Source organism: Cyprinodon variegatus, unplaced genomic scaffold, assembly GCF_000732505.1.
Source record: "Cyprinodon variegatus isolate N-32 unplaced genomic scaffold, C_variegatus-1.0 Scaffold2, whole genome shotgun sequence".
Taxonomy (NCBI): domain Eukaryota; kingdom Metazoa; phylum Chordata; class Actinopteri; order Cyprinodontiformes; family Cyprinodontidae; genus Cyprinodon; species Cyprinodon variegatus.
In genome coordinates, this window is record NW_015150455.1 from 1,356,224 (window position 1) to 1,375,898 (window position 19,675).

Sequence of the window (19,675 nt, forward strand, 5' to 3'; positions counted from 1 at the left end):
TATATATATATATATATATATATATATATCTTTATTTGGATCATTTCATCTTTTAAATCTGTAGTAGCCTATTTCTTTGCACATCCAATAGTTTAAGTTTTCTCTTTTTTAATGATCTGCCCACTAAAGTTAATGTTTCTCCACTTGAAATGATAAATATAAGCTAGAAATCCGAATCAAAGTTATGTTTTAACTTTTTTAATCCTGGATATATCGGTTTACATGCAATACAGATGGTATGGTATGCTGGTTAATGATTGAATTATGAATGTAGTAATGATTAATAAAGCAAAGAATGGCACTATGCCCCTGCATCATGTTCACCCTGATAAGCTGGTTGTGAAAAACACCAGGACCTGTCCTTCATAAATGCACCATAGATGTTGCAGATAAAGAGTGCATTGGAAGCAAAACAGGAAGAACAAGTTGTACTTCAACCCTTCAAACATCAAAAGCCTGTCTGCAGTTTTATAGTTTGTTTTCTTTGGCTATGTTAACACGTTGCAGTTAAAATCACAGCTCACAATCTAAGCGGTGTAAAGTTTTATCTACCATTCAAAGCTCTATCTCTTTGGAAGCATTCAGTGTATTAAAATACCTCTCCCTTCAGTTCAGTGTGAGATGTGTGTTCACATCATATCCTGTTCTTATTAAGTTTTTTTATTTTAATTTTTTACCTACAAATCAAAGCAGAAAACATTTGGGAATAAAGTGTATTCAATCAGATGACATTGAAATGGAAACTTCTGACCCATGTCTAAAACTCTGTAAGTGGTGAAAAGCTTACCAAATACACCATCAGGTTGAACCATGAGGGTGGCAGCATCATGCTATGGGAATTCCTCATAAGTAGCACCGCTATTAGTCGTATACCCTACAAAACTACAAAGTACTTTGAAGGAAAAAAGTTCAACAAGCCATGCAGGGAAACTGTGTATGAAGGAAAATTACCACTGCATCTTCACTTCACTCTTTCATTTCTACGACGAAACAAAACAAAGTCGTGTCATCATGCCTTGGGGATACTTTTCTCCAATAGAACCTGGCTTGAGTTTAGGGATGGAGCAACATGTTGCAGCGCTATTATAAGGGAAAATCCATTAGAGGCTCTAAAAGACTTGAAACTGAGAAGGTTTTAACATCCGACAAAAAAAATGACGCCTGAAGACACAAGCAGAGCTACAATAGTTTAGATCAAAACATCTTCACAGGTTGGAGCAGCCAAGACAAACTCCTGACTATTAATCACGATGGCAAAACTTCAAAGACGTGCTAAAACTAAATCTGAGCTTGGGCCTTTTGCAAAAACAATTTACCAGCCTAAATCCAAATGAACACAAGGTGTTTGTGGCATTGACAAACTTCAAAGGTTTTGGTTGGGAAGACATTGGAAATGAAGATGCAGATGCTCTGATTATAATTTTTTTGCAGGATGCTAGTGATGTATGTTGAGAGCCTCCCAATTCCACCATCCCGCCTTAATGAAATTGGAATGATGCTAACCACCTCCCACCGCCAATTTGTTTGCAGCATGAGTCCCAACAAAGATGAGCTGCTCAGATAACTGTGTGCAGTTGACAGGATGAGCAGATATTTGCAAAGCTCATTCATGCCAGTCGCCTTTGATCCATCTTGCAGCGCCTAATTATCACCGTTTCTTTTTGTGCTCCGACCTCTGAGATTCTGCTTTCCTCACAAGTTACCTTTCTCTCATCCCTCTTCTCTCCTTCACCGTGAAACATCCTGCCTAAATGGCAGACAAACACAAAGGAGAGCAGATACCTCAGCAGAGATGAGAGACGAAAGCATCAGACAGAACTGTTATGATTGGAAACAGAAACTTTTATATATATATATATATATATATATATATATATTTTAGAGGCAATGCTCCTTTGGTTCTAAGCACCCTGCTTTGTGATCAAAGGCTGTTGTACAGATGAAGAATAGGAAAAACCCAGACAATTAGAAGTTTTATGAGTTCCCATTATGTTTTTGGGCAGAGGATGTGCATCATTACAGCAGCAAAAAGTTTAGGGTATTTCTAAACTTGATTGAATCGGTGCGGCTTTAAGCTTTAAAAGCAATAATGCGCACTTTAAACCTCAGAGAAATGAGTGATACTTTCCATCGCTTGTGTGCAACTCTGGTCGGTTTCCTCTCTAACATACCTTCAAGTATGTGTTTAAGTTAATCCACCACCCATTTAAAGCCCCACTGGCACATGCATAGATATTTTCCATTGCTCTCAGCAATACCTGAACAAGATTTGAAGGGATAAACACCAGACTGTTTGTCTTGTTTAGGGGTTTTCTGACTTTTCAAACCTGCGATAAAAATTCTGAAACAATGAGGCTTTTGACTTTTGTTACTTCTCCTGCTTGACTGCCTTTTAACTACTGCCTCAATTTTGGAGCCACTACAGACGAAAAGAGAGAGAAAAAAATGGCCTCCAGACAGAGCAATTATGGTTTTATTTATCATGGCTCTTCCAACTGCTCTTTACTCCACTTGCCCTCTTTTCTCTCCCCAACTTTGAGCGTGCTGATCAAACTTCCCAATTTAATTCATGTCACATTAAAAACAAAAATGTATTTGACAAATAGAATTAGTGGGCCCCAAGCAATTAAATATATCAAGTTAAATGTCTAATGAAACAAGTTCTCAGAAAGAGGGGAAATCCATTTGTAAGGTGTGATTAGAGTAAAAATCTTTGGCTTTGATGATAAAGACGTGCGTTTTGACAGTACAATCCAATGCAGCAATAAAACACTTTACAACCTGTAAAACACCTGAGAGAAGTATTTCAACAAGATGCCATTGATAAGACTGCAGCTACAGGGTGTGACTGCAGACAAATTTAATGTTTGCTTTCCTTTTCTATTATGAATACACCACAAGATCCAGCTTTGAAGTGGAATGAATGAGAGTTGCCAAAAAAACAAAAACAAAAGACACATTGTCACAAAACCTGCAACTGACATGCAAGGCAGCAGAGCATTTCCAGAATGCAAATCAGCTTCATGCACACAATGGGGCCTCTGATATTCTCATGTTAACTCAAATTGCACACATTTTTTAAACACTTTCCAGGTACAGCTTATCTGAGAACCACTCATGAAGGACTAATGTTGCTGCTTCATAAGAAGCAGTTTACAGTTTCCAGCTCCAAAAATTAAATTTGCAAACAACCAGAAGGAATCAGACACATAGGGTTTGTCTGTTTGTATCTGGAAGTCCCACAGGACCTCAGCTCTGTCATCTTCCACCAGCTTGGCAGGTGGCTCCCATTTTGACATGGGGATCTTCAAACTGTGTTCTGTCCAGCCATTTGGTTATGTTTCATGTTTTTTTCTTTTTCTGCGAAATTCTTCCATCCTGTTGTGAATTGCCAGATTGTGTTTGGGGCCTTTTTGCATGACCTGCACCAGGGATCTTGCTCGGTATGGTAGACCTGGGCCTTTATTGCTCTGGTGCTCAAGGCCTGCTCCAGTGCTATCCTTCAGCCCGCTCCTCTTTAGCCAAAGGATCTGGTCATATCAGCAATTTCAGCTATTTGTTAGTGGTACATCCCATGCAGTTTTTTTCCTCCTATGACAGTGATATCATTTTGGAATAATATGTTGGCCTAAGGAATTGGCCTGAGAAATTCAAGCCACTGATGTAAAAACACTAACACTACCCACCATGCATGATGGATTCCACCCAAAATCCTGTATCCACAGACTATTAGCTTAGTGCAAAGGATGAGCATCAGACACACCATTAAATCAGGAAGATGGTCCTTCAAACAAGCATTTTTAAGCTCCTTCGGGGTTCATAGAAGGCCACTTCATGATAGTCCAATGCTTTCCTTGTAGCCATTCTTGGATGTTTTTAACTCTGTGTTTTGGATCATTATCCTGTTGAAATCACATGACCAGCAACTGAGCCCAAGCTTTCTGGCACTGGGCAGCAGGGTTCTCTCTACGATCCCCTGACAGTCTTGGGATTTCATTGCACCCTGCTGAGATTTATGACACCCTATGCCAGATGAAGCAAAGCAGCCCCAGAACATAACAGAATTTTTCACAGTAGGGGCAATGTTTTTTCATAATATGATGAATTTTTTCCATTTGTGAACATTGAGCCGATATGTCTTTGATACTGTTCATATTATTTGTCATGTTTCCTCCTGCTCCTAGCAACAGTCCCGTGGATCTTAGTTTTCTGAATATGAGCAAATTCAGTCACAGGAACAAGCTGGCTTAGAGATGGTCTTATATATTTTTCTTCATATCTCCTGAGACAACTTTCATGCCTTTCCTCTGGTCCAAGTTGAGTGTGGTACACACCATGCCACCCACCAGCACAATGACAACCTGTAGCAATATATACAGTACAGGCTCAGTGAGTCATTGCAAGATTGTATACACTGATGATGCTAATCAGTGGACTGACCTTGATTAAAGATGCATTAGTTTTCAGTCTTTTTTAGGGTATAGGGTTGTCAAAAGTATCGATACTCAAAAAAGTATCGATACTAAAGCGTATCCAGATACAATACTCATTTTCAAAAGTATCGATACAGCCATCTAAAGTGCAGAATAGTGGAAAATGCACTTTCTGAACACTGTGTGATTGAATAATTCTGTGCATTTTTCAGTTTCAGACTTTTTTTGTAACAGGTGCAGCTGCTGAGAATTATTTTTGTTTAACTGGTTTGGCCAATGTCATTATGTCTGCAAAACATAGCCAAGGAAGGAACACTTGATTTTAATTTTGCAAGTTTTTTTTATCAAGCTTGCTTAATATTGTGCACAGCATACAACCTCAAAATATTATTCTTATTGTTTTTTTATTTATTTCTTGTATTTTTTTAGTAATGAAAATATTTCTGTTGAATTTTAGTCTTTGTTTTTCATTCTTGTGGTATCGAATATTTTACTTAGTATCGGTATCGAGTTGAAAAGTTTAGTATCGTGACAACCCTACTAGGGTATCATCATTTTTGTCCAGGCCTTTCATGGATTTACTTTCCAAAATCATTCCATTGAAACATTCTTTTTCCTAGAATTTGTATTTCTCACTTTGTTAGGTTCAAGTTATTTTTTTGACCACTATGGGTTTTTCTTTCATTTAAAAGAGTTATCAGTTTTGTGTGTGTCACGTGTATGTATATATAAATAAATGTATTTTCCTGTGTAGAATTATACAGCAGTATCTTTGCACCAAGTGGCAACTTCTAGGTCTTCAACATCTTGCACACTAAAGTGTAAACAATATAGTTTATTACTCACAAAAGAAAAATAAAAAAATGTGTCAAACATTGAGATATTTCAGAGACAACTTGAATACAAAACAGCAAAACACACTTCTTATGAAGAAGATACATCCTAAGGAAAACAATTAAAATACAATCCATTAGTAGTTATTAAGCAAACATAACTTGGGTAAAATGGTTATTCTAGGTAAAGGGATGCTATGCATAAATATGACAGCAGCCAGCTCAGTGACATCAATGGAGTAAACAGAACAAAAAACAAACTGACCCCTCCATGACAAATTTAATCATGAACACTGTGTTTGATATCCAACAAGTAACTGCTAAATGAGAACCTTACCCTGTCATGAGCCGGTTACAGAGCTTTTTAAAAATGGGTTTTAAAATCAATATTTCTAATCACATCCTTACTACAGCTCAAACTTTTATTGATATGTCAAACTGATTGCAACTTTCTCCAGCTGTATCAAGCATAGAGTAATGTAACCCCTCCCCCACTTCTTGTTGAACATTAGTATTTAAATGGGCAGAAAGAACTCCACCCAAAATGTATTTGGATATAAATCTAAATGCACAAACAAAACACAGAGTCTTAAGATGTCACATTGTATCAGCTGCAGGGCTGTTTCTCCAAACATTTGCATTTAAATGAAAAAAAAAAAAAAAACAATCTACTGCCCCATGCCTAGTTCCACCTTAGCAACAGGATGAATAACTTTATGACAGCAGCAGGACAGTCTGAGCTCCAGCTTTAAGCACAAATCAACGGCTAGGGCTGTTAAGGTTAAAGCTATCTTTTACCGTTAAAAAAAACATCCAACAGTGGGAGTGGAACAAAGCAAAACATGGATGGAAGAACATCTCATATGGCAAGTCCTGTGCTTGTACACTTTACTTTAGGATGTTAGCGCAACGTTACAATAATAAGTAGAATTAAGAGACAAATGGGATTGGTTGGGAATATATTAGATGACAGATTAAATGATGCATAGCCAACTGAACCAAAGATTTAAAAAAACAAAACAAAAGATGGACAGCTTTTGAAGATTCATGTTTCAGCTCTTAGACATGGATGGTTTTAAACACTATTGATTAGATCATCCTTCTCCTCCTTCTGTTTATCCACTGTTCGGCACATCGCCTCCAGGAACCTTTCAAGAGTTACTGTTGGTGTCTGCACACAAACATATTTTTTTAAAACAATATTCTTCATTCATTTTCTGCAAAGCAACTAATGTAATGCTTACCTTCACAAAGAGGGCGTGGGCTAGAAAGGGTAATTTCCTGAGCGCCCTTCCACTCAGACCTTTGCTTTTTCTGGAAAAAGAGGCAAAACATGAGCTTCTGGCTGTTTGAGTTAATGTTATGACAAGTGGAGGAGGTGATTCAATTCCTGCTTCAACTAGATTTGGTACTCACGCAGCAATGTTCTTCAGTTTCAGACTGTACTCAGCCATCTCGGTCTGAGTGAAGCCCATGGTTTCCAGCTCGAACATGGTGAAAAGCTGCTGCCTGGGGTAGATGATCTGGCACTGGAGAGATCAGAGGGAACAGACATTTTTAAGAATAATTTGAGTTCAACTTGAGTTGCTTCTGCAACAGTGTTGTTTACAATACACTGAAAATCACTGCTTGTGTTCCACAGAATGTGTGATTTGCCATTTAAACTTGATTTTGTCTACTTTGCAGGCTAAAAAAATCTATTTATATGAATATATATGGCCAATAAAATTTTATAAAAGAAGCAACATGTATTTTTATTGCCTTTTCTCTGAAACCCTTCGTGACCCCACTTGGGATAAGCGTCACAAAAAATGGACGGATGGATGGATGGGTGTTGTACAGCACAGACCATTTACCGTCCAGCTGTGAATAATGCGCTACTTTATGTCATCTATAACACAACAGAATTTAAAATACATTATTTGTTAGCTTAAAAAATATGTTCCCTTTGCTCGATCACCTTCATCAACTCCTCCAAACAAGACAGATAGATGTTATAGATGCCCTTCTCTGACGGAGGTCCGATGTATTGTTTGATGTCGGCTCTGTCCACAAACGCCAAGTCAATCTTCTCTGTCACGTTGGAGGTCGTTAGGATGACCACATTTGGATGCCTGGGGGAGAAATAAATAGATAAAAAAAAAATCAACCTACAAAGTCAATTTTGGGAGTAAACACAGAGAGGTCAGGTTAAATGAAAGACAGCTTTATTGGTTAAATGTTTCAAAACACAGTTTTGACCGTTTGATCTGATCCAGCTGCGTGAGAACGGAGTTGACCACTCGGATGGCATCAGATGGCTCCGTTCCTGCCTGACAGGCGGTCCTGGCTGCTGTCAGACTCTCCACCTTCATCATGAAATTCATCCCGTAACAGGTTCACAGAAAGAAAAGAAAAACATCTGTTGTTACTCTTTGATGTTTTAAGGTTAAAATAGAAGCAACCTGAACAGATTTTAACTTTAGGTAATTTCTCATGAAACAGATTATACCTCATCGATCAAAACAAACACAAGAGCCTCTTTGTCGTCGATCAGTTGTTGGATTTTCTGAAACATCTTTGTGACCAGCTTACCGCTCTAAAACAAAGACCGCGAATTAGTGGAGAGAAAAGGGAATCCGGTTTCAAATACCCTTCGGGTTAACAAATGTTCCAACAAAGAAGCCAGGTGTACCTCTGAGAACCATTTCGAGAACAAACTGTGACTGTTTATCTCCACAAATTGGCCATAGGAATACCTGCAGGGCATGGAGGGTATTGTGAAATGAATAGAAGAGCTGAGGCCACAGTCAAAGTCATTGTTTCACTAGGATGGAAGCTGTCTTACCGACTTGACAGCCTGATTGACAGTTTCTGGGCAAGAGCTTTGCAGAGCGATGTTTTCCCTGTGCCTGGAGGTCCTGAATGTGTTTACAGACAGAGAGGTAAATCAGAGCGATCCAGCAGTTTCAGTCAGTAGGATGTTGAAGTATTTACCATGGAGAAGCACAACCCGGTTCCAGGAAATCAGGTTGCTATCGACGTTTTTATCTGAGAAGTAAATGGTTGTTGTGACGTAATCGAGGAGCTGAAGAAATACATCAGAATTAAGATGTTAAGGCAGAGTAGCTGTGGTTTTCTCAATTCACAAATCAGATTGTTGACTTTACCCTGGTTTTCACTCCTGTTTCGTATACAAGGCTTTCCCAGATCCCATGGAACTCAGCTGTTGAGACACAGATCAATATGAAGGAATATTTAGATATGATCAATCCTTAATGATAAAACACAGGTAAACCCTTCCAAGAAAATAAACATTACTGCAATCATGAAAACAGGTTTTAAGCTTAAACACCAAGATATTTTCTCTTTAAGTTCAAGGGTGATTAAAAGAAAACACTATACTTTCCTTCTTACATTGATTACTCCACTTTAAACCTTGAATATCCAAAGCTTGACAGGACTGCGTATACAAAGTGGGATTTCTGGGATATGTGTAAAACTCCTTATAATGATTAAATATTAAAGTGAATAATGTATACATTATTAAGTGAGAAAAAAAATCACATTAGCAGGTAACAAAATGTATGTGTGCCTAGTCGTTCAGGGGTATAAATGTATCTGATCCTTCCTTCACCATGGAAAGGACAGACAGTGACATGACTGAGGAAAATGACTGCAGGCTTAAGGTTTTCTAATTCTATAGTCCAAAAATATACTTTCTACACACTAGAACTTCATCCATCTGCTTTGGTCGGTTGAAACTGTGCTCAGGGATGCTCTGACATGACATGAAGAATGGAAATAGGAAAAAAAGAGAGAGCACCTTGTCATGCCCACTGTTAAGTATGGTAAAGGACCCGTAATGCTGCGGGCCTTTCATTGAGAAATCAACGAGAGAATAATAATAACAATAACTGAACTTTGTTGATCTCACATTGGAGAAATTAACCTCTGCATTTAACCCATCCCCTTGGAGAGCACTGGGCTGCCATTGTGCGGCACCTGAGGAGCAGTGTGGGGTTAAGGGTCTTTTGTTCAGAGACCCAGAGTGGCAGTTTGTGGGAGTGGGGCTCAAACTCAGAACCTCAGGGTTTCCAAGTTCTATGCCCTAACCACTAGGGCATACATATGTTTTTTTTGTTTTTTTTTTTTTAAAGTAACAGTTCTGCACCTGCTGGCAGCAGCCAATGATTAGCAGCAGAGAGTTCCTCATCCTCCTCCAAACTGAGCATGCTGGGCCCTTCCTCGTTCAGGGTGAAAATGTGAATGGAGACGTCACAGTTCTTTAAATCCAGGGGCTGAAGATAAAGCAACACTTACATGTTTAAACAAAACCTTCCAGCTTTATTCTTTTTAAAGAAAAAAACTGCAGCATAAAAAAAAAACACAAAAAAATTACTCAGAAAACAAACCTGTGTAATTATTTCCTCAAAATCAACAATGGCCACAGATTCCACGTGCTTATAAAGAAATTCATCATCAAATTCAGTCCATCTGTAGTTTCCAAACACCATACTGTGGCGATTCAGCAGTGCCTGGATGTGCATCTTCACCTCAGAGAGTTTAGCTGTGCTGAAAAAGAAATGAGGAATGAAATTCGACCGATGTAGTAAAATGCTAACCAACACACTTCACACACGAGTTACCGTATATACATTTATGTCTCACTTTATAATTTAATTTCTACTTACATTTATTTGTTTATTGTATTTTTGTTGGCAATTAATTGTATGCTTATATATTTATTGAGCATTTATTTATTTATGTATTTATTTTTAAATATGGCAGAGTTGGTCCTCCATAATCTTAGGCTATCCGATTATTTGAAAAAATAATTGACAGATTAATCAACTTCCAAAAAATGGTTAGTTGCAGCAATAGCTACAGAAGGTAGCGCGGGCTCACATCTCATGAAGTGGCCCCGAATCACAGTTAGAGAAGCATTTTATTTAACCCTACTATGCCACATAATCACAACATTACATGATACACGTGTGCAAATGAGGAGACATCCATGGTTCCGGTCTTATAAAAATATTACACTTTGTATTTAGATCAAGGAGACCGTTCTCATTCCATTCCCAAATCTTTGCCACGTACATAATGAAGATGATAAGTGTATATTCGGACAGAGAAACTATGAGTTATGAGTTAAACTACTACTTTGGGAAACATTAGTTCTGACACACCAAAGGCAGGTAATATTGGGGTTTAACAGACTCACACATCCTTAATAAGAATACTAATAAACCACAATTTCTCACAATTACTGTGGGACAATAATAGGATTTTCTTTTGGAAAAATTAGTATAACTGCAACCTCAAATATTTGGAGTCTTTATTTTATTTTTTCCTTTGTATGTATTTATAAAAGTTTAATTCATCCGCTTCCTTTTTGAATATTTTCCTTGACTTTTTTGTGATGTGTGATTTTTTGGGATAAAAATACGAAGTCTTGATCTTGTCACCAGTGGACAGAATGTATTGGATATTTCAGACACCAATAGGCAGTTATAACTTTTCCAGAAAGCAGATGGCCTTATTGTGATTAAGCCCTATCAAACATAGTGGCCAGCATGTTAGATATCAATCACAGCTGCAATATGGTTATTCTTATTTCCATTTATAAACCCATCATAATCGGTGCTGTTTTATACACTGCCATCTACTGGACAAATGGGCTTAATGCACCAAAAAACCTCTCTAAACCTACAAGGCCAGAAATAATGAAACACCCTCAGGAATAATTTGCAGGTTCCTTTCCTCCAATGGCATGAAATCAAATCTTAATTTTAATAGCTATATATTTTTTATGTATTGTTTTGAAATACACCAAATGCAAGGGTAGGCTAAGAAGGGCCAATATTTGGGAAATGTTGCATATAGTGAAGGTGGAGCAGATAGAGATAAGCATGGTGAAGAAACTGAAGAACAAAATCAGATACATCAAACTTGCAGATGCACAGAATGAGCAAAAATATTTCATTGTATTCATGAGCTCCAGGATCTCTGCCACTGATGATGTACATCAAATGTGGGCATGAAAGTCATTTAGTGTCCATCAAAATTTCTTTAACGTTTTACATAGATTTGCATATATTAACTAGTTTTTCCTATTTGTTTAAAGGCATGAAAATAAGTGAAATGTATTTTAACTGTTAAGGGGGAATGAATGAGTGTCAGAGATCAGATAAATGGTAAAATGAGGAAGTGAACCAAACGTGTAGAGATAACCAAAGAAGGTATCCTAGGAAATACTGGGATGTTTCAGTTGAGCATCTTTAGCACCACTTATGTGTTAAAGACTCAACTATTAATACTTACCTCAAAGATTTAACGTGGACCTCTACGTGGATGCTCTGTATGGGTGCCACCTCCATTATGTCACCTTCCATTTGTACAAAGCTCCAAAAACCAGCTTAATCCAGATTCATGTGCAGACGTTTAAAAATTACAACCCTTCAAGAACTAAGTTTTCTACAGGAACGTTTATAACTTGAGTTGGCTATCCGTTCACTAACGAAGCTAATGCTAGCTAAAGCGCACAAAAAACCAGTATACTAAAACGACAAATATTCAAAACACATTTAAGAACCTCTTTGTTTTCGAGCTGATGTTGAAGTCGTTTTTAATTTCTAAAAAAACTATCATCAAAGTGAAAATACGCCGAAAATTAAACACAGCGCGCTTGATTTTAACACCGGAAGTAATACTGTGTTGCGACGATTTACTTCCGCCTCCTCGTTCTTCTTCTTCTTCTTCTTCTTTTTCTTCTTCTTCTTTTGGCTAACATTAGCTCGCTTCAAGTAGCCAGCTAACACTGGACGTAAAACGAAAGTAAACATTTAAGCTTAAGCTCTATTACCGGAGATATGGGGAAAAAGCACAAGAAACATAAACCGGAATGGATAACAGTTGCTGGTACGCGCTTATATTATTTTCCTTTAGCTTCAGGGTGTTACGCTTTTGTTGCAGCTAGCTTTTTATTAGCCCTCTTCTGTTATTATCAAAAATTGGGGATGCTGCAGTTGTTTACAATGATATTTTTCATGCAGACACCATCTGCAAGAAAAAACTTGCAGTCTGTAATCTTGGTTATAATGTCTGAAACCTGAACAAAAATTGTACTATAATTATTGTAATTATTAAAAGTTATATTTCAAAACATTTTGATAACACGTCAGTATATTATTTTCTGCACTGCTTTTTAATATAGGATAAAAGTTATTATAGTAACGAACGACTGAATGTATTTCTTGGTGTACCTACCAATAATCGTTTTTTCAGAGATGTTGTGATTAAAGTTATGCTTTTTTTAATACAATCTTTTACACTTCTGCAGGTACATAAAGGAAACTAAGTATTTTGTAATTCATGTTGTATAGGCAATTTGCTTTGTTATACTAATTATGCATAAAACTGACATAAGTTTCAGGTATCATCACTGCTCCTTGAATGTGCTGTAAGTTGTAAGAAAAATAGTTTTATTTCTCACTTTTAATGTTCTGTTTTTGATTTGAATGATGCAATACACAACAATTGCACTACTAAGGTGTTAGACTCACATTTAATTCAACATTACACAGCAGAGTAGATTATTCAGTTCACCTAATAAATGAAAAACTTTGGAAATTATCTGTTCTTTCGAACTTCAATGTACTTATACACAAAATACTATATACTTGCGTATTAAACTGAAATGCTAAGCAATAACTATCGTTGCTGATCAATACCTTAGTTATACAGGTATACAATGATGGAAGTAACCCCATAATAAGTTAATTAGAAACATGTATTTCAAAATTCTGTGCTTTTCCATAAAATCCCTGCTACATAAATATAGGAAATTGTGACGTTTGATATTAAGTATATGAAAGTTAAAGGGTTTGATTAGTTTTTCAAAGCTTCGAACAGTTATGTTAAACGTCATATCATTGCTTCAGCTTAATTAGAAAGCATAACTTTAATGAAGTACTATGTATATTTAATTTTTTTTTTATTGACTTAGCCTTCTCTATAGGCGTGGTGTAGAGTTCACTATAATGAACAGATTGATATTTCTGGGTCCCATTCTTCCTGCATATTAACGCCTGATTTGGTTGTAGACTTTGAGGACAAGGCTCTTGAGAAGCCCCTCAAGATCAAGCTCAAAGTAGGAGGAAGCGAGGTGACCGAGCTCTCTGGGTCAGGGCTCGACTATGACGACAGGTCGGACCACGAGCGAGAGCGACATAAAGAGAAGAAGAAAAAGAAGAAGAAGAAGTCTGAGAAGGATAAAGACAAGTATGTAGACGAGGAGGAGAGAAGGCGTAGGAAGGTTAGTACGCAGCAGAACAGCACGCCGTCCGTCAACTGGCTGTTGGATAAAATGTATGTTTTATTTTAACAGGAGGAGAAGAGGAAGAAGAGGGAGCGAGAGCAGAACGAATTAGAGGCAGCAGCTGCTGGTGTGGCACCTGTTGAACCATTTACTCTGCCGAAAAGCATAAACATAGGCTCAGAGGTGAGATGACCCAACCTTTTGGAGGATTAATGATCATTTATTTGAAGCCCTGTATATTAAGTTTTTATCTTATCAGCCTGAGGAGAAAAAGAGGAAGAAAGAGAAGTTCGAATTAGAACCTGAAGTGGAGGAGTTTCAGCCCACTGTGAAGGTGGAAGTGGAGCAGCCAGGAGACAGACCTGTTAGATCATGCCGCACACAACAAGGCAGGAGGGAATCCTTATCCAAATTTCAGAAGGGGTTCCTCATACATGGGAAAATCAGTTTCTTAAAAGTATTTCTCTGTTTTTGTCGATGCAGAGAATGAGTCAACCCCTCGCCAACAACTGCTGGAACACTTTTTGAGGCAGCTGCAGAGGTGAGAAACAGTCATGTACTCTAAAGTTTATATCTCTCCAGGGGAGCTATGGTTGAATTCTAATAAAATCAAGCGAAACAAAAGTTCACCCAGGGTGAAAGAAGGTGTGAATGACGCCGTGACTGAATATATAATAGTGAGAGGTTCTTATCATGTAGAAGGAATTTCCAATGTAGCAGAAACCCAAACTATGCAAACATTTAGTGAGGAAACAGTGTCAACATACAAACCAATGAGTTCCTGTTAGAAAAACTTTTTTTTTATTTTGAGCTTGTTGTTTTTTCCAAATGTATCAGTTTGCATTCAGCATATTATCTGCCAAGCATATTAACAACAGATTAAAATGAGCTAAGATGAAACCTAATGTTTTCCTAATGAGACAGACCATTTTGAGTTTTGGACTTCCTTACAGCCTCATTAAGGGCATAAAAATGCATCAATTTGCATTTGTTGAGAGCAACATATGCTTAATAATGTGCTGTGTAATAGTGCTGCCTCCGACATCCAGTTTCATTCTCACAGTACTTATTTTGCCATCAGGGGCCTCATTGGCTTTTGGTGAACACTAGTTGACTGATAGAAACAATGCAGCAGCTCGTTATAAAGCTGTTTTGTACAAAAGATGATTAGGGAAGATGAAGGGTGACATCCTCCAAATCTTCATCTTCTCATTAAGTCAAAAACTAGACTTGCTTCTAAAAAAAAAAACAATTCCAAACACATCTGCATTTCGGAACAGAATTCACAAAACATGTCTATATTTATTATAATGATCTTCCAGAATTTGGGACAAGATAAGATCAAGGCCTTTCGGTTGGGACATTCTTCCAAGTCAGAAACCTTCTGCTGTTGCTTATTTGTTCTCAGGAAAGATCCCCATGGATTCTTTGCATTCCCAGTGACGGATGCAATCGCTCCCGGTTACTCGTCTATCATCAAACATCCCATGGACTTCAGCACGATGAAAGACAAGATCAGGAATAACGACTACAACACAGTGACTGAGTTCAAGGTGACAATACACTGATCAGACCTTGAAAAACAGCGACTATTTAGTTTGTGAGTGTCATCAAGAGAAATGAGGCCATATGCAAAGTTTTCTCCATGTGATTTCTTTTAACCTTCAGGCGGACTTTAAACTGATGTGTGACAACGCCATGGTGTATAACCGACCAGAAACTGTCTACTACAAAGCTGCTAAGAAACTACTTCATACAGGGTTCAAAATGATGAGTAAGGTAATAATTTCCACCCAACTGAGAAAGCACAAGTGTTTCTTAACATGTCTCTAAAAATTAGGCCTCTCTGGACCTAACAAGCTACCGTAGCAGTGAACAAATTTCTGAAATCCTACCTGATCGCTCATCTATTGCTAAAAAAAATAAAGTGTCTTGAAACTTGCTTTGAATGAACTGCTCTTGAATATTATCTATATATTTCTGGGGTGAATGCAGTATGTATATAGTATGTTTGCATATTAAACATATGAGGCCTCACATGAATGATTAAGCTTAATTTTATTTTAAATAAATACATTCAACCAGAATTGTTTTAAAGAAATCTTGATCATTCAAGCAATGTTAGTGATGCAAAGGACAACATTGTGTGGAATATGTACACTTCAGGTCAATTTTTTAAAAACTTGAATGAGAAAGTCGGGGATTTGAAAACAAAAGGATGAAATCATTATACAGTGTTATAATGGTAGTAAATATAGTAAAACAACTGTTTGCCTTTTGTTTTATTTGTACAGGATCGCCTCCTGGCCCTGAAGCGCAGCATGTCCTTCATGCAGGACATGGATTTCACACAGCAGGCAGCTATTTTAGGAGACGAAGACCTGACCGCTGATCTCCCTCCTCCAGAAACGATCCCCCTCCCTGTGGAATCTGCGAAAAAGTCCAGAAAACAACCGGCTAAAGACATCAAGTCAGTCCCCTGGTTTACATCTAACTGTAATGTCACGCTGACCATTAGAAGAGCTGAAACGTTCGGTGAATCTATCTTCAGTATAGCAGCATCACATCTGTCTCCTCAGCTACCTGTTTGAGCCAGAGGGAAACGCTTGCAGCCTGACTGACAGCACAGCAGAGGAACATGTTCTGGCTCTGGTGGAGCATTCTGCAGATGAAGCCCGTGATCGCATCAACAGATACATGCCGAGCTCCAAGGTCGGTCACATTTGCTCTTGTTTATGCAGCACATAACTAACGGTTGTCTGTATAAACTCTACTTCTCTCGCCATATGAGATGGCTTAAAACTGTGCTGTTTGAAGAGCGTACATCTTTCTGTGTTTTCAGATGGGTTATTTACGTAAAGAGTCAGACGGCACTCTGCTCTATACGGTCGTAAACCAACTTGACCCTGAAGCTGAAGGTTTGCTCTTATTTGAGATGGTTGTTTAAAACCCCTGTGTTTTTGAACACATTGCATCTACAATGATATGATTGGAGATGGGTGGATGAGAAGTTAAATATTAGCTCTTTTGGTTTGTTTTGCAGAAGAGGAGACCCATAAAGTGGATCTGAGTTCTCTATCCAACAAGCTTTTACCAGGACTAACAACTTTAGGGTTCAAAGATGACAGGAGACACAAAGGTACATCTTTTTTTGTTAATTTTAATCATGCAGGGTATTCGTCTCATCTTATAATTTATTAGAATCAAAAATTCAAGTGTCCAAACCTAAGTGTTTGTTTTTGTGTAGTTACGTTTCTGAGCAGCGCTTACAACATCCAGAGCCTTCAGAAAAACTCAGTCTTTCCAGACCTGCAGTCCGACGAGACGGAGATGCTGTATTCAGCATACGGAGATGAGACGGGGGTGCAGTGTGCTCTGAGGTAGAGAGAAACAAATCCAGCTGTGATAATCGACATTTTTAGTTCATACTGTCTGCAGTGAGAGTCAGCCTTGTTCTTTTCTTTTTTTTTTTTTTCTAATCAGCATACAGGACTTTGTGAAGGGCTGTGGAGGTGTCACTAAGCGTTGGGTCGATGAACTTCTGGACAAGATGACTGGAGGCGATCATTCAAAAGCTGTCAGTCAGATTCGACAGGTGCAGTGCTTTTTAATCTGCTGCTTTAAAAATGTTGTTTCAGGCAGCTTTGTTGGATCTTTGTTTGCTTTCTGTGTAAAACATATTTTATATTGCAGAAAAGAAACATAATGTTGATACCTGATGAAAACAAGTCAAACATCTGTGACATGCAGGTATCTTCATACTCATCGGTCTCTCATAGATGTTCTCTTAGAATATGAAATATCTGACTAAAACTTTTTTTTTTTAAATGTTGTTATCCAGATGTCAGACAGCACCGGCCTTGGCGAAAGCAGCTCAGTGATGGACTTCATATCAATGAAGAACTACCCAGATATGTCCCTAGATATTTCTATGCTCAACCCTTTAGGTGAGTATTTTTCTTCAATAATCTGTTAATGTAGTCACATGTGCAGCAGTGTCGGCGTCCTAATCTATCCAAATCACAGAGGTTAGCAAAATAGTATTTTTGTAAACATTATCTAATGATTTGAGCTGGAAAAGATGAGAGGCAGCAGCAGTGGGGGAGTTACACCCGGATTCCACATCCTCTGCTTTTGTACGCGTTCGCTCCATACCAATGCAGACCATCTCTGTGAGTTGGTAAAAAGCTACACCTCTGGATTCAGAAAGCTGGAAAAGAGCATGTTTAAGCGGTCAAACTAAAGCCACGTGGAGTGGAGAGGAACAGAAAGTTGGGGTTGTTTCGTATTGCTGACGGTGGATGTCAGAGTGCGGGAGGGTGGATGGTGAGGTTTGAAGTAGTCACAGAGATTGTTGAACCGTTCTGGTAAATTAACCCAACACCAAAGTTACTGCTTTAGGCGGAGGTGTGAGAAGCAAACAAAGAGGATGTGCAATCAGGATCCCCACAAATTGACTCGGATCAATGGTCCGCAGGCCTTTCAATTTTTTGTGTTTTATTTTATCTCTTAAGCCAGTTAAACCTGTGGTCCATAGGCCTGCATCTTGAATCTTTTATTTATTTATTTTTTTTTTAGGTATAATGAAAATTAGAAAAATATCCAGAGTGTGAGTTTGGATAAATCTGTAATGCCTTAATTTTTGTTGGATACAAAATTTCTGCCTTCATCAGAGAACCTGCAATGTATTATGTTTGTGAAACAAACAAGAGAATAGGTAGTTTAGATCCGTGGTAACCAATCTTTTTTTAACGCTACAGACTGGTTTAATGTTTGACAATATTTTCTGGGATAACCCGATCTTTAGCTATAGTACTCTCTGGTCACTATTTGTTTTAAAATAAGGCACCACAAAAACAATGTGCATAAAGAAACAGTCTATTAACTAGTCAAAATAGCAGTGAATTAGTGGGAGCCCTGAGCTTGTTTTGCTGCAATGAGACGTTGGGGTGTTTAAAGCGGGAGGTTTCACTTGTTTTTCGGTGTCGTGGCTGACATACGTCAACAGTGAGTCAGAATGTAACACCATTCAGGCTCAGAAAATAAATCAGTTGGAAATAATGAAAGTTATTTATTCTTTTTGTCCAGCCCTGAACCAATTGACACCTAAATGGACCCCTACCAGACAGGGACCCGGGGGTTGGGGCTAACTGGTTTACATAACAGAAAATAAAAAAATGATACCAGGTAGAAAAAGCCTGATCTGTGCTAGCATTTCATTAGTTTCAACAAACGGCAGTAAAATGTCCTCTTCATGATTAACATCCTCCACATGTAGCCTCTTTTCCTTGTGGATTTAAACCTCCTCTCACCTTTACATCAACAGGTAAAAGTGTCAAAAAGGAGCCAGGGAATGAAGAAGGCCACCAGCACTATGATGACGCTGATAAACTCCTCCAGGAGTTCCAGGAGGCTCAGGTTGAAAGAGTTTGCTCCCGACCCTCATCCAACCTCTCCTCGCTTTCAAACGCTTCTGAAAGAGACCAACACCACTTAGGTATTTACAAGACATGCAACATAAATTCGTTAGTTGTTTTGGAAGTTAATATTCCTGCATCCACAGGGAGTCCATCTCACCTGGGTGTTGGAGACCATTCGGAAATGGTTCACGATCCGTACGAGTTCCTGCAGTCTCCAGAGCCAGAGGGCTCCGCCAACAGCTGATCACCCACACAGACCATCTGTTATGAGTTCTCTACTAATGAAAGACCACTGTGGCAGATGGTTCTTCACATTTCTTTAAGACTGAGCATTGGTGTACAGACTGTATTGTGTTTATATGTTTTTGTAACAAGGCAGCCCTTTGAGAATAAATACTTGCTATGTATGTATGTTGTCATGAATTATTTCTATGCATCTGTGTTGTGCTAAAGTAAAGTAACATGCAGGGTGTTACTGGTACACAGATAAATATAGTTTATTTACAGTAAAGAAAGCAGATGTAGAGACGCTTGAATGACGTCAAGTTTAATCATATTAAAGGCTTTAAATAAATAAATAAAAAAAGCTACATTTGTGGGCTATCAATTAAAGGAAGTGAAAGCATGGAACCGTTTGTGCTGCATATATTTGCATGCCTGTTAGAAAAGAGATTGCACTGAAATGAT

General features: G+C 38.1%; 2 protein-coding genes across 3 annotated transcripts; one reads left to right on the top strand and one right to left on the bottom strand.

The window, feature by feature from the left end:
• Positions 1 to 5,283: 5,283 nt before the first annotated feature.
• Positions 5,284 to 11,955, bottom strand: trip13 (thyroid hormone receptor interactor 13). 2 transcript variants are annotated; one of them, XM_015403188.1, is made up of 13 exons: positions 11,573 to 11,955; positions 9,661 to 9,815; positions 9,420 to 9,546; positions 8,416 to 8,471; positions 8,243 to 8,333; positions 8,094 to 8,166; positions 7,941 to 8,004; positions 7,758 to 7,844; positions 7,508 to 7,614; positions 7,227 to 7,380; positions 6,683 to 6,795; positions 6,511 to 6,580; positions 5,284 to 6,437 (listed from the first exon to the last, which is right to left on the bottom strand). In XM_015403188.1, exons 2-13 carry the CDS (start codon positions 9,793 to 9,795, stop codon positions 6,342 to 6,344), a joined length of 1,173 nt encoding a protein of 390 aa, XP_015258674.1. In that variant the 5' UTR covers positions 9,796 to 9,815; positions 11,573 to 11,955; the 3' UTR covers positions 5,284 to 6,341. The 2 variants fall into 2 exon arrangements, with proteins under 2 accessions (XP_015258674.1, XP_015258597.1); XM_015403111.1 differs by having other exon boundaries at positions 9,661 to 9,820.
• A 77-nt stretch (positions 11,956 to 12,032) lies between these two features.
• brd9 (bromodomain containing 9) lies at positions 12,033 to 19,468 on the top strand. The gene is made up of 17 exons (XM_015404337.1): positions 12,033 to 12,169; positions 13,354 to 13,565; positions 13,638 to 13,751; positions 13,828 to 13,957; positions 14,052 to 14,109; positions 14,977 to 15,121; positions 15,237 to 15,347; positions 15,863 to 16,038; positions 16,148 to 16,280; positions 16,411 to 16,486; positions 16,612 to 16,707; positions 16,816 to 16,948; positions 17,052 to 17,163; positions 17,262 to 17,318; positions 17,410 to 17,515; positions 18,895 to 19,065; positions 19,132 to 19,468. Exons 1-17 carry the CDS (start codon positions 12,121 to 12,123, stop codon positions 19,230 to 19,232), a joined length of 1,980 nt encoding a protein of 659 aa, XP_015259823.1. The 5' UTR covers positions 12,033 to 12,120; the 3' UTR covers positions 19,233 to 19,468.
• The last annotated feature ends 207 nt before the right edge of the window (positions 19,469 to 19,675 follow it).

Bases quoted from the DNA above. Each gene is read 5' to 3' on its own strand.
- trip13 (XM_015403111.1), bottom strand. From the start codon at position 11,643: ATGGAAGGTGACATAATGGAGGTGGCACCCATACAGAGCATCCACGTA. The intron at 8,472-9,419 runs GTGCAGAACTGT...GTGTCTCAACAG, and splicing joins TCATTGGCTGCTGCCAGCAG to CTGAGTTCCATGGGATCTGG. The intron at 7,381-7,507 runs GTCAAAACTGTG...TTTCTCCCCCAG, and splicing joins CAGCTGGATCAGATCAAACG to GCATCCAAATGTGGTCATCC.
- brd9 (XM_015404337.1), top strand. From the start codon at position 12,121: ATGGGGAAAAAGCACAAGAAACATAAACCGGAATGGATAACAGTTGCT. The intron at 12,170-13,353 runs GTACGCGCTTAT...ATTTGGTTGTAG, and splicing joins GGAATGGATAACAGTTGCTG to ACTTTGAGGACAAGGCTCTT. The intron at 13,958-14,051 runs GCAGGAGGGAAT...TTGTCGATGCAG, and splicing joins ATCATGCCGCACACAACAAG to AGAATGAGTCAACCCCTCGC.